We start from the raw sequence: 15,510 nt of genomic DNA on the forward strand, positions 1-15,510 counted from the left end.
TTACTCGATCAAACCACCTCACACCACACATTGTCCTCAAACATCTCATTTCCAGCACATCCATCCTCTTGCGCACAACTCTATCCATAGCCCACCCCTCGCAACCATACAACATTGTTGGAACCACTATTCCTTCAAACATACCCATTTTTGCTTTACGAGATAATGTTCTCGACTTCCACACCTTCTTATATATATATAAGGTTATTTAATGTATGTATGACTCATGGTGAGGTGCCTGAGGATTGGCGGAATGCGTGCATAGTGCCATTGTACAAAGGCAAAGGGGATAAGAGTGAGTGCTCAAATTATAGAGGTATAAGTTTGAGTATTCCTGGTAAATTATATGGGAGGGTATTGATTGAGAGGGTGAAAGCATGTACAGAGCATCAGATTGGGGAAGAGCAGTGTGGTTTCAGAAGTGGTAGAGGATGTGTGGATCAGGTGTTTGCTTTGAAGAATGTATGTGAGAAATACTTAGAAAAGCAAATGGATTTGTATGTAGCATTTATGGATCTGGAGAAGGCATATGATAGAGTTGATAGAGATGCTCTGTGGAAGGTATTAAGAATATATGGTGTGGGAGGCAAGTTGTTAGAAGCAGTGAAAAGTTTTTATCGAGGATGTAAGGCATGTGTACGTGTAGGAAAAGAGGAAAGTGATTGGTTCTCAGTGAATGTAGGTTTGCAGCAGGGGTGTGTGATGTCTCTATGGTTGTTTAATTTGTTTATGGATGGGGTTGTTAGGGAGGTGAATGCAAGAGTTTTGGAAAGAGGGGCAAGTATGAAGTCTGTTGTGAATGAGAGAGCTTGGGAAGTGAGTCAGTTGTTGTTCGCTGATGATACAGTGCTGGTGGCGAATTCATGTGAGAAACTGCAGAAGCTGGTGACTGAGTTTGGTAAAGTGTGTGAAAGAAGAAAGTTAAGAGTAAATGTGAATAAGAGCAAGGTTATTAGGTACAGTAGGGTTTAGGGTCAAGTCAATTGGGAGGTAAGTTTGAATGGAGAAAAACTGGAGGAAGTAAAGTGTTTCAGATATCTGGGAGTGGATCTGGCAGCGGATGGAACCATGGAAGCGGAAGTGAATCATAGGGTGGGGGAGGGGGCGAAAATCCTGGGAGCCTTGAAGAATGTATGGAAGTCGAGAACATTATCTCGGAAAGCAAAAATGGGTATGTTTGAAGGAATAGTGGTTCCAACAATGTTGTATGGTTGCGAGGCGTGGGCTATGGATAGAGTTGTGCGCAAGAGGGTGGATGTGCTGGAAATGAGATGTTTGAGGACAATGTGTGGTGTAAGGTGGTTTGATTGAGTAAGTAATGTAAGGGTAAGAGAGATGTATGGAAATAAAAAGAGAGCAGAAGAGGGTGTTTTGAAATGGTTTGGGCACATGGAGAGAATGAGTGAGGAAAGATTGACCAAGAGGATATATGTGTCGGAGGTGGAGGGAACGAGGAGAAGTGGGAGACCAAATTGGAGGTGGAAAGATGGAGTGAAAAAGATTTTGAGTGATCGGGGCCTGAACATGCAGGACGGTGAAAGGCGGGCAAGGAATAGAGTGAATTGGATCGATGTGGTATACCGGGGTTGACGTGCTGTCAGTGGATTGAATCAGGGCATGTGAAGCGTCTGGGGTAAACCATGGAAAGTTGTGTGGGGCCTGGATGTGGAAAGGGAGCTGTGGTTCGGGCATTATTGCATGACAGCTAGAGACTGAGTGTGAACGAATGAGGCCTTTGTTGTCTTTTCCTAGCGCTACCTCGCACGCATGAGGGGGGGAGGGGGATGGTATTCCATGTGTGGCGAGGTGACGATGGGAATGAATAAAGGCAGACAGTGTGAATTGTGTGCATGGGTATATATGTATGTGTCTGTGTTTGTATATATATGTGTACATTGAGATGTATAGGTATGTATATTTGCGTGTGTGGACGAGTATGTATATACATGTGTATGGGGGTGGGTTGGGCCATTTCTTTCATCTGTTTCCTTGCGCTACCTCGCAAACGCGGGAGACAGCGACAAAGCAAAATATATATAAAATAAATAAATATATATATATATATATCATACTTAACTGCAGTCTCTTGCGTTAGCAAGGTAGGGCAAGGGAACAGACGAGAAATGACCCAACCAACCCACATACACATGTATATACATAAATTCACATATACATATACATATCCATACTTGCTACCTTCATCCATTCCCGTCGCCACCCCACCACACACGAAATATCCCAACCCACCCACATAAACATGTATATACATAAATGCCCATACACACACATGTACACACATATATCCTCTTTGTCAATCTTTCCTTGCTCACTGTCTCTATATGTCTAAACCATTTCAATACAACCTCTCTGCTCTCTCAACCACACGCTTTATTTACACACATTTCTCTTACCCTTTCATTATAATATATATCATGAACATTACACACAGAAACACATTTATTTTTCACTTATTGCTAGCTAGCTATTTCTTGCCTTTAGTTAAACTGTTTCAATAAAACTGGTAATCTTTTTCTTTACATTCCCTAGAGAGGATCTGGCAGAGTATTTTAATGACAAACATCCTTAACAAGGAACCCTGTAATCAATACCCAAAATGCTCCTATCCTGGGTCTCTTCTTTTCATTGAAAGAAAAATACTTGTGCCAGTTCTCATTTTGAGAACTATCAAAAGGATTCCAATTCAGGGGAAAACAATTACTGTAAGAAGAAAATGGTTCCTGCAGTACTTAGGTGTATATCTATGGTAAGAACCAAGATGTGTGAGAATCTCTTCAACTAAGACATGCATTACCTTAGCTACAAATACCAGTATTCAACATACTGTAACTCCTATAAACAACAGTGCTTCAGCAAACTTCAACCTACCACCAGTACATCCTGAACAACAAAACTTAACCAAAATTCAGTCAAAGCCACTTTCTATTACATGGTCCCTAACTTTCTTGCACGACACAAGGATGGTCTTCCTTATTCTCTTCAACCTTACAAATATAATCTAAATAATCAAATGACTATACATACCTCCATTTTCCATTTTCCCTCTACTTTCCCCTACACTTGCAAGCCAATCTTTTCCTGAATCCCCATTCCTAATCACATTCCAATTGCTCCCTAATTAACAGTCTATCTCTCCTCATTCCTAATTTCCCATTCCATTTATTGTATATCCCATTTCCAAAACATCCTCTTCCTCCTCCCTTCTATAGTTCCTCCCTAAACCACTCCCTTTTATAATCACTCCTAACATCCCTTGCTACACCTCAACTACCTCCAACATTCCCAAGCAGGTACTCACTTGTCCTCTGTGTCACTTGGGGAGAGATCACCCTCCATTGTTCTGAGGTCGAGTCTGGAGCCGTTGAGCCTGGAAAGTGCCCGTTCCCTCACCTCAGCCTCATCTGGCGTGATACTGATGTGTGGCACAGTACCATTGGTCAGGCTACTCCCACCCGTGCTCACACCGCTGCTACTGCTACTGCACGTGCTGCCATGGGACACAAATCACATTAAGACAACACACCTCACAAGGTAAGGGGAGTTGGGGAGTAGAGGAAAGAGGATGGGGCTAGGGCTAAAATGTGTAGGATGTCCATGACTCTTACTTAAAGATTTATAATAAACTTTCTGAGATAATATACATTTTCATACAGTTCAGAAGCTGTCTGTAATGAGCATCCTGTGCTAACAGTCCTGAATATGACAGCTTGTCCAAAGTCAATAAACCTGTGTATATTAACCTAAATGTCAATATTATCCTAACATATTATCCTAACAGTTAATAAACCTGAGAATGACAACCTGTCCTAAGTCAATAAGCCCGGGTGACACCTAGTCTAAAGACAACTTGTCCTAACAATCAAACCTGTGTATGACACCTAGTACTAAGTCCATAAACCTCTGTATAACATGTCCTAACAGTCAAACCTGTGTATGACACCTAGTACTAAGTCCATAAACCTCTGTATAACACCTAGACCTAACAGTCAACAATTCTGTTTATAACAACTTGCCCCAACAATCAATAAACCTGGGTATGACAACTTGTCCTAATGGTCAATAAACCTGTCTATGACAACTTGTCCTAACAGCCAATAAACCTTTGTACGACACTTGTCCTAGGTCAATAAACCTGAATCTGACAAATTGTCCTAACAGCCAACAAACCTGTGCATGACACCCAGTCCAAACAATTTGTATACAAATGACCATGATAAAGAAACATCATCAGGGCCACTGAAATAATCCACGTATTACATATGGCAAGACTATGCCCACTCATACATGTGGCAAGTCTTACTATACCTAATTGTATATGGAGCGAGCCTATACCTGTGATACATGTGGCAAGACATATCTCGTGATACATGTGGCAAGACTTAGCCTTACATGAAGCGAGACTGACCTGGAGTGGTGGGTAGGCGTGGCTACGGCGGTGCTGGTGGGGTGCGAGGGACCTGCCCTTGGGGGTGAGGGTCGGCTCCTAGGGGTGACCACCTCACGCTGGGGGAGCAGCAAGTAGAAGGTGAGACCGGAACAAGCACAAAACGTTAAGTACATCAGTTGGGCACCAGTGTAGGTGTGTCTGGATGTCTCATACCCGCTGTAATGTGTAGTGTGTGTGTGTGTGGGTGGGGATAAGGGGATTTCAACCTGGAGTCTTAAAAATGCGTCTTGAGGAAGGGGGTAGGGGCGTGGGGTGTTACTGCTTAGGTTTTGATCTGCACGGTCAGCCACGGTGGTCTGGGTATTTCAACATTAGGATCACCACACTGGTTCGTGTGGACATTAATGCCCAACCTAAACTGGGAAGTTAATACGTCAACCACGAGCATTACTCAGTCTATCGTCAACTGGAGGAACACTTCCTACAGTTACTTCATTCACAAGGTCTTACGGAGGTTAACCAACAGTTTCAGTAAAAGAAAACTGTCCTCTTAAAAATGTTATTTACTATTCCGCTCACTGAGTCATATTTCACGTCATATTTCCTATTGTCTACAGATTCTCAACATCTTCCGACATCATAGTGCGACCCTTGAGCACGACGGGACAACCCGTGAGCAGGGCAATAAGACCCAAATGTACTGCGTAGGCCTCATCTTTGACATAACCCTGAAAGGTCAGGGCAATCTCATCCTTGGCTTGTACCGTCATGCTCACTGTGTTAATAGTGAAGCCTGGGATTGTACCACCATGCTCACTGTGTTAATAGTGAAGCTTAGGAATGTATCATCAGGCTCAGTGTCAATAATGAACCTAGGTTGCACCATCATGTTTACTGTGTTAATAGTGAAGCTTAGGATTGTACCATCATGCTCACGGAGTTAATATTGAAACTTAGGACTGTACCATCATGCTCACAGTGTTAAAAGTAAGGAAGTTATGGTACTGTTAGAGAGGTACACTAAGCTTAAGAGGGAGGCTGAACTTGAAAGGGAGATTGAACTTAAGAGGGACACCGAAGTCAAGACCTTATAAAGGAGATTTGGACGTGTCTTCATATGGGAATATACACATCAAATAATGATGTTATTGAAAACATTATAAAAGGAAGTTATTCAATGGAAACTAAATACGTAATTATTTATAGTACATTACAGTTAGGGGTAGGTTACTGTTTTTATGTATTATTGAATGTCTTATCTTTTATGCCTTCTAAAATACTTATTCACTCTACCTTGAAAACAGGTTATTCCAGATGCCTTTTAAATAGGCTATTCAGGAACTTCATGTGGAAGTCCATGCAGCCCTTACAAATTATTCAAGGTGTCATAACTACACTTTTGGTCATTTCTGGTGCTCTATACAGCCGATTATTCATACTACGCAACACGGGGTTAGCAAGTTTAACCTGGTCATTAAACTGTCTTAAAGAGAGCGCTAACAAGTCTTGAACAGGATATTGGCTTTTTTTTTTTAGAGGCTGTTTATTGGAACCTTTAGATGGGGGTTAATAGCTGTCTTCAGCAGAGGGGGGTTATTCCACACTGAACAGGTACATTAGTTTCTTAGAGTGTTAACCAGTGTGTACAACAGAGGATTAACCTGCCTCTTAAATAGGGCGTTAGTCAGTGACTTAAAACAGGTGATTAATCAGCGTCTTTAACAGTTCGTTTACGAGTGTCTTAAACAGGCTGATCATTTTCATAAACAGAAGATTAGTTACTAAAAAAAATGGTCAATCAATCTTGATCTTCGGTATAACTCAGGTGTTAAACAGGCCATATTCACCGATTCTTAAATACAAAATAGTATTTCTTGAAAAGATGTTATTCAGTTTTAAACATGTCATCAATAACTTTAACCGGCCTGATGAGTATATTAAAGGGAATCACTCTGTTTTAAAGGTGGAGATAATCAGTGTCCCTTATCCTAGGAATAATCAGTATTATAAAGAGGATCAAACCAGTTTCTTCAATAGGTTTAATCGGTCTTAAACGGTGCTACTCATCATATCATTAGTAGCCTAATTACAAAGAAGTTACATCATTGGATGTGCTTTTACGATGAATCAAATAAACCATTCATTGTGTCCATAAGAGGACTTCTAGGAGTTCATTATGAATGGTGACATACAGTGTAAAGATGTAAAGAATTAACACAATAATTACCAAAAGCTATTACCAGCAAAAATTCGACGTGAGTGTTGAAGATGTCTGCTTACATTAATATGTGTGAGGCACAAGTCACATATATGAGACACATATTTCGGACAAAAAGAAAGATTTGGTTAATTCTGTCACACCTAACGCATACATACATGAAGAATAGAAATGTGGGTAAATCCTGCTCAGACGGAATTGGGAAATATGAAAGATAAGAAGTGGGACAAATTCACACACACAAAAAACAAAACTTATAGAAATGGGCCTATGAAAAATCATGAAGTAGCATGATTAATAAAGAAGAATGTGAAATGTTGGTAGATCTGTAATCGACAGGAAGAAAAATGTGCAACAATATGTGCGTAAAGTATCCCGAAATATCGTTCGCAAAATATCACGATATATCGTTCGCAATATATCACGATATATCTTTCGCAAATATCTCGATACATCGTTCGCAAAATATCTCGATATATCTTTCGAAAAATATGACGATTATATCTCGATATTTTATCCTCATAAGGCAAATCTAAAAGTATAAAATTGTTCATAATTCATGGTACTCTAGAATCTAGAAAATGTATGAAAAGTTCACTAATTCAAGAGTTTCTCTTTAAATTTCAATTCATAGAAAAGATTCATGTGTAATGATGAGTCGAGGACTAACACCTCCGTTTCCATGTTAAAATGAAGGATGAAAGTGATAACAATCGACACTAATACACAAATTATATGATAAACATATCCTTGTTGCCTAAAATAACAAAAATCATTACAAGCAAAGATGACTCCAAGGTTATTGATACATGGAAATAACAAATATTTTGCTCAAACTTAAAATTAACAGTGGGTTAGATTTATAAACATTCAACTCTCACACATTTTAATGTTGACCAAAGGTTCGAATCCTGGTATCGGCACTCGGTCGAGTCAACCAAGCTATTCATCCTCCCACAGATTGGCCGAGAAATAGGTTTCCTGGCATAAACTATATATATATATATATATATATATATATATATATATATATATATATATATTGTCCCTGGGGATAGGGGAGAAAGAATACTTCCCACGTATTCCCTGCGTGTCGTAGAAGGCGACTAAAAGGGGAGGGAGCGGGGGGCTGGAAATCCTCCCGTCTCAATTTTTTTTAATTTTCCAAAAGAAGGAACAGAAAAGGGGGCCAGGTGAGGATATTCCCTCAATGGCCCAGTCCTCTGTTCTTAACGCTACCTCGCTAACGCGGGAAATGCCGAATAGTTTGAAAAAAAAAAAAAAAAAAAAAAAAAAAAAATATATATATATATATATATATATATATATATATATATATATATATATATATATATATATATATATATATATATATATGCCAACCGATAAACGGGTTTCCTGGCATATATATATATATATATATATATATATATATATATATATATATATATATATATATATATATATATATATATATTCATTCATTTTATCTATTTTGCTTTGTCGCTGTCTCCCGCGTTTGCGAGGTAGCGCAAGGAAACAGACGAAAGAAATGGCCCAACCCTCCCCCATACACAAATGTATACACACACACGTCCACACGTCAACCCCGGTATACCACATCGATCCAATTCACTCTATTCCTTGCCCTCCTTTCACCCTCCTGCATGTTCAGGCCCCGATCACACAAAATCTTTTTCACTCCATCTTTCCACCTCCAATTTGGTCTCCCACTTCTCCTCGTTCCCTCCACCTCCGACACATATATCCTCTTGGTCAATCTTTCCTCACTCATTCTCTCCATGTGCCCAAACCATTTCAAAACACCCTCTTCTGCTCTCTCAACCACGCTCTTTTTATTTCCACACATCTCTCTTACCCTTACATTACTTACTCGATCAAACCACCTCACACCACACATTGTCCTCAAACATCTCATTTCCAGCACATCCACCCTCCTGCGCACAACTCTATCCATAGCCCACGCCTCGCAGCCATACAACATTGTTGGAACCACTATTCCTTCAAACATACCCATTTTTGCTTTCCGAGATAATGTTCTCGACTTCCACACATTCTTCAAGGCTCCCACAATTTTCACCCCCTCCCCCACCCTATGATTCACTTCCGCTTCCATGGTTCCATCCGCTGCCAGATCCACTCCCAGATATCTAAAACACTTCACTTCCTCCAGTTTTTCTCCATTCAAACTTACCTCCCGAATTGACTTGACCCTCAACCCTACTGTACCTAATAACCTTGCTCTTATTCACATTTACTCTTAACTTTCTTCTTTCACACACTTTACCTAACTCAGTCACCAGCTTCTGCAGTTTCTCACATGAATCAGCCACCAGCGCTGTATCATCAGCGAACAACAACTGACTCACTTCCCAAGCTCTCTCATCCACAACAGACTTCATATTTGCCCCTCTTTCCAGAACTCTTGCATTCACCTCCCTAACAACCCCATCCATAAACAAATTAAACAACCATGGAGACATCACACACCCCTGCCGCAAACCTACATTCACTGAGAACCAATCACTTTCCTCTCTTCCTACACGTACACATGCCTTACATCCTCGATAAAAACTTTTCCCTGCTTCTAACAACTTGCCTCCCACACCGTATATTCTTAATACCTTCCACAGAGCATCTCTATCAACTCTATCATATGCCTTCTCCAGATCCATAAATGCTACATACAAATCCATTTGCTTTTCTAAGTATTTCTCACATCCATTCTTCAAAGAAAACACCTGATCCACACAGGGGGGGCCAGAAATCCTCCCCTCCTTGTATTTTTAACTTTCTAAAATGGGAAACAGAAGAAGGAGTCACGCGGGGAGTGCTCATCCTCCTCGAAGGCTCAGACTGGGGTGTCTAAATGTGTGTGGATGTAACCAAGATGTGAAAAAAGGAGAGATAGGTAGTATGTTTGAGGAAAGGAACCTGAATGTTTTGGCTCTGAGTGAAACGAAGCTCAAGGGAAAAGGGGAAGAGTGGTTTGGAAATGTCTTGGGAGTAAAGTCAGGGGTTAGTGAGAGGACAAGAGCAAGGGAAGGAGTAGCAGTACTCCTGAAACAGGAGTTGTGGAGTATGTGATAGAATGTAAGAAAGTAAATTCTCGATTAATATGGGTAAAACTGAAAGTTGATGGAGAGAGATGGATGATTATTGGTACATATGCACCTGGGCATGAGAAGAAAGATCATGAGAGGCAAGTGTTTTGGGAGCAGCTGAATGAGTGTGTTAGTGGTTTTGATGCACAAGACCGGGTTATAATGATGGGTGATTTGAATGCAAAGGTGAGTAATGTGGCAGTTGAGGGAATAATTGGTATACATGGGGTGTTCAGTGTTGTAAATGGAAATGGTGAAGAGCTTGTAGATTTATGTGCTGAAAAAGGACTGGTGATTGGGAATACCTGGTTTAAAAAGCGAGATATACATAAGTATACGTATGTAAGTAGGAGAGATGGCCAGAGAGCGTTATTGGATTACGTGTTAATTGACAGGCGCGCGAAAGAGAGACTTTTGGATGTTAATGTGCTGAGAGGTGCAACTGGAGGGATGTCTGATCATTATCTTGTGGAGGCTAAGGTGAAGATTTGTATGGGTTTTCAGAAAAGAAGAGCGAATGTTGGGGTGAAGAGGGTGGTGAGAGTAAGTGAGTTTGGGAAGGAGACTTGTGTGAGGAAGTACCAGGAGAGACTGAGTACAGAATGGAAAAAGGTGAGAACAATAGAAGTAAGGGGAGTGGGGGAGGAATGGGATGTATTTAGGGAATCAGTGATGGATTGCGCAAAAGATGCTTATGGCATGAGAAGAGTGGGAGGTGGGTTGATTAGAAAGGGTAGTGAGTGGTGGGATGAAGAAGTAAGATTATTATTGAAAGAGAAGAGAGAGGCATTTGGACGATTTTTGCAGGGAAAAAATGCAATTGAGTGGGAGATGTATAAAAGAAAGAGACAGGAGGTCAAGAGAAAGGTGCAAGAGGTGAAAAAAAGGGCAAATGAGAGTTGGGGTGAGAGAGTATCATTAAATTTTAGGGAGAATAAAAAGATGTTCTGGAAGGAGGTAAATAAAGTGCGTAAGACAAGGGAGCAAATGGGAACTTCAGTGAAAGGCGCAAATGGGGAGGTGATAACAAGTAGTGGTGATGTGAGAAGGAGATGGAGTGAGTATTTTGAAGGTTTGTTGAATGTGTTTGATTATAGAGTGGGAGATATAGGGTGTTTTGGTCGAGGTGGTGTGCAAAGTGAGAGGGTTAGGGAAAATGATTTGATAAACAGAGAAGAGGTAGTAAAAGCTTTGCGGAATATGAAAGCCGGCAAGGCAGCAGGTTTGGATGGTATTGCAGTGGAATTTATTAAAAAAGGGGGAGACTGTATTGTTGACTGGTTGGTAAGGTTATTTAATGTATGTATGACTCATGGTGAGGTGCCTGAGGATTGGCGGAATGCGTGCATAGTGCCATTGGACACAGGCAAAGGGGATTAGAGTGAGTGCTCAAATTACAGAGGTATAAGTTTGTTGAGTATTCCTGGTAAATTATATGGGAGGGTATTGATTGAGAGGGTGAAGGCATGTGCAGAGCATCAGATTGGGGAAGAGCAGTGTGGTTTCAGTATATATATATATATATATATATATATATATATATATATATATATATATATATATATATACATATATTAATTCACACACAGACATATACATATATACACATGTACATAATTCATACTGTCTGCCTTTATTTATTCCCATCGCCCCCTCGCCACACATGGAATAACATCCCCCTTCCCCCTCATGTGTGCGAGGTAGCGCTAGGAAAAGAAAACAAAGGCCCCATTCGTTCACACTCAGTCTCTAGCTGTCATGTAATAATGCCCGAAAACACAGCTCCCTTTCCACATCCAGGCCCCACACAACTTTCCATGGTTTACCCCAGACGCTTCACATGCCCTGATTCAATCCACTGACAGCACGTCGACCCCGGTATACCACATCGATCCAATTCACTATTCCTTGCACGCCTTTCACCCTCCTGCATGTTCAGGCCCCGATCACTCAAAATCTTTTTCACTCCATCTTTCCTACTCCAATTTGGTCTCCCACTTCTCCTCGTTCACTCCACCTCTGACACATATATCCTCTTGGTCAATCTTTCCTCACTCATTCTCTCCATGTGCCCAAACCACTTCAGAACACCCTCTTCTGCTCTCTCAACCACGCTCTTTTTATTTCCACACATCTCTCTTACCCTTACATTACTTACTCGATCAAACCACCTCACACCACATATTGTCCTCAAACATCTCATTTCCAGCACATCCATCCTCCTGCGCACAACTCTATCCATAGCCCACGCCTCGCAACCATACAACATTGCTGAACCACTATTCTTTCAAACATACCCATTTTTGCTTTCCGAGATAATGTTCTCGACTTCCACACATTCTTCAAGGCTCCCAGGATTTTCTCCCCCTCCCCCACCCTATGATTCACTTCCGCTTCCATGGTTCCATCCGCTGCCAAATCCACTCCCAGATATCTAAAACACTTTACTTCCTCCAGTTTTTCTCCATTCAAACTTACCTCCCAATTGACTTGACCCTCAACCCTACTGTACCTAATAGCCTTGCTCTTACTCACATTTACTTAACTTTCTTCTTTCACACACTTTACCAAACTCAGTCACCAGCTTCTGCAGTTTCTCACATGAATCAGCCACCAGCGCTGTATCATCAGCGAACAACAACTGACTCACTTCCCAAGCTCTCTCTTCCCCAACAAACTGTATACTTGCCCCTCTTTCCAAAACTCTTGCATTCACCTCCCTAACAACCCCATCCATAAACAAATTAAACAACCATGGAGACATCACCCATCCCTGCCACAAACCTACATTCACTGAGAACCAATCACTTTCCTCTTTTCCTACACGTACACATGCCTTACATCCTCGATAAAAACTTTTCACTGCTTCTAACAACTTTCTTCCCACACCATATATTCTTAGTACCTTCCACAGAGCATCTCTATCAACTCGATCATATGCCTTCTCCAGATCCATAAATGCTACATATAAATCCATTTGTTTTTCTAAGTATTTCTCACATACATTCTTCAAAGCAAACACCTGATCCACACATCCTCTACCACTTCTGAAACCACACTGCTCTTCCCCAATCTGATGCTCTGTACATGCCTTTCACCTCCTGCATGTTCAGGCCCCGATCACACAAAATCTTTTTCACTCCATCTTTCCACCTCCAATTTGGTCTCCCTCTTCTCCTTGCTCCCTCCACCTCCGACACATATATCCTCTTGGTCAATCTTTCCTCACTCATTCTCTCCATGTGCCCAAACCATTTCAAAACACCCTCTTCTGCTCTCTCAACCACGCTCTTTTTATTTCCACACATCTCTCTTACCCTTACATTACTTACTCGATCAAACCACCTCACACCACACATTGTCCTCAAACATCTCATTTCCAGCACATCCATCCTCCTGCGCACAACTCTATCCATAGCCCACGCCTCGCAACCATACAACATTGTTGGAACTACTATTCCTTCAAACATACCCATTTTTGCTTTCCGAGATAATGTTCTCGACTCCACACATTCTTCAACGCTCCCAGAACTTTCGCCCCTCCCCCACCCTATGATTCACTTCCGCTTCCATGGTTCCATCCGCTGCCAAATCCACTCCCAGATATCTAAAACACTTCACTTCCTCCAGTTTTTCTCCATTCAAACTCACCTCCCAATTGACTTGACCCTCAACCCTACTGAACCTAATAACCTTGCTCTTATTCACATTTACTCTTAACTTTCTTCTTTCACACACTTTACCAAACTCAGTCACCAGCTTCTGCAGTTTCTCACATGAATCAGCCACCAGCGCTGTATCATCAGCGAACAACAACTGACTCACTTCCCAAGCTCTCTCATCCACAACAGCCTGCATACTTGTCCCTCTTTCTAAAACTTTTGCATTTACCTCCCTAACAACCCCATCCATAAACAAATTAAACAACCATGGAGACATCACACACCCCTGCCGCAAACCTACATTCACTGAGAACCAATCACTTTCCTCTCTTCCTACACGTACACATGCCTTACATCCTCGATGAAAACTTTTCACTGCTTCTAACAACTTTCCTCCCACACCATATATTCTTAATACCTTCCACAATGCATCTCTATCAACTCTATCATATGCCTTCGCCTTTTTTTTTTGCTTTGTCGCTGTCTCCCGCGTTTGCGAGGTAGCGCAAGGAAACAGACGAAAGAAATGGCCCAACCCACCCACATACACATGTATATACATACGTCCACACACGCAAATATACATACCTACACAGCTTTCCATGGTTTACCCCAGACGCTTCACATGCCTTGATTCAATCCACTGACAGCACGTCAACCCCGGTATACCACATCGATCCAATTCACTCTATTCCTTGCCCTCCTTTCACCCTCCTGCATGTTCAGGCCCCGATCACACAAAATCTTTTTCACTCCATCTTTCCACCTCCAATTTGGTCTCCCACTTTTCCTCGTTCCCTCCACCTCCGACACATATATCCTCTTGGTCAATCTTTCCTCACTCATCCTCTCCATGTGCCCAAACCATTTCAAAACACCCTCTTCTGCTCTCTCAACCACGCTCTTTTTATTTCCACACATCTCTCTTACCCTTACATTACTTACTCGATCAAACCACCTCACACCACACATTGTCCTCAAACATCTCATTTCCAGCACATCCATCCTCCTGCGCACAACTCTATCCATAGCCCACGCCTCGCAACCATACAACATTGTTGGAACCACTATTCCTTCAAACATACCCATTTTTGCTTTCCGAGATAATGTTCTCGACTTCCACACATTCTTCAAGGCTCCCAGAACTTTCGCCCCTCCCCCACCCTATGATTCACTTCCGCTTCCATGGTTCCATCCGCTGCCAGATCCACTCCCAGATATCTAAAACACTTCACTTCCTCCAGTTTTTCTCCATTCAAACTCACCTCCCAATTGACTTGACCCTCAACCCTACTGAACCTAATAACCTTGCTCTTATTCACATTTACTCTTAACTTTCTTCTTTCACACACTTTACCAAACTCAGTCACCAGCTTCTGCAGTTTCTCACATGAATCAGCCACCAGCGCTGTATCATCAGCGAACAACAACTGACTCACTTCCCAAGCTCTCTCATCCACAACAGCCTGCATACTTGTCCCTCTTTCTAAAACTTTTGCATTCACCTCCCTAACAACCCCATCCATAAACAAATTAAACAACCATGGAGACATCACCCATCCCTGCCACAAACCTACATTCACTGAGAACCAATCACTTTCCTCTCTTCCTACACGTACACATGCCTTACATCCTCGATGAAAACTTTTCACTGCTTCTAACAACTTGCCTCCCACACCATATATTCTTAATACCTTCCACAGAGCATCTCTATCAACTCTATCATATGCCTTCGCCTTTTTTTTTTGCTTTGTCGCTGTCTCCCGCGTTTGCGAGGTAGCGCAAGGAAACAGACGAAAGAAATGGCCCAACCCACCCACATACACATGTATATACATACGTCCACACACGCAAATATACATACCTATACATCTCAACGTATATATATATATATAAATATATATATATATGTGTGTCGGAGGTGGAGGGAACGAGGAGAAGAGGGAGACCAAATTGGAGGTGGAAAGATGGAGTGAAAGAGATTTTGAGCGATCGGGGCCTGAACATGCAGGAGGATGGAAGGCGTGCAAGGAATAGATGTGAAACTGGAACGATGTGGTATACCGGGGTCGAAGTGCTATCAATGGATTGAATCAGGGT

General features: G+C 41.6%; 1 protein-coding gene across 2 annotated transcripts in view; it reads right to left on the minus strand.

The window, feature by feature from the left end:
* Window positions 1-15,510, minus strand: part of LOC139749506 (centrosomal protein of 104 kDa) — a 467,215-nt gene that overhangs the window by 54,430 nt on the left and 397,275 nt on the right. For both annotated transcript variants that reach the window (XM_071663445.1, XM_071663446.1), the window contains 2 exons: window positions 4,424-4,521; window positions 3,317-3,505 (listed from right to left, as the gene is read on the minus strand). In XM_071663445.1, coding sequence (XP_071519546.1) covers window positions 3,317-3,505; window positions 4,424-4,521 — 287 coding nt within the window. The remainder of the gene's footprint in view (window positions 1-3,316; window positions 3,506-4,423; window positions 4,522-15,510) is intronic.

Source organism: Panulirus ornatus, chromosome 7, assembly GCF_036320965.1.
Source record: "Panulirus ornatus isolate Po-2019 chromosome 7, ASM3632096v1, whole genome shotgun sequence".
Lineage (NCBI taxonomy): Eukaryota > Metazoa > Arthropoda > Malacostraca > Decapoda > Palinuridae > Panulirus > Panulirus ornatus.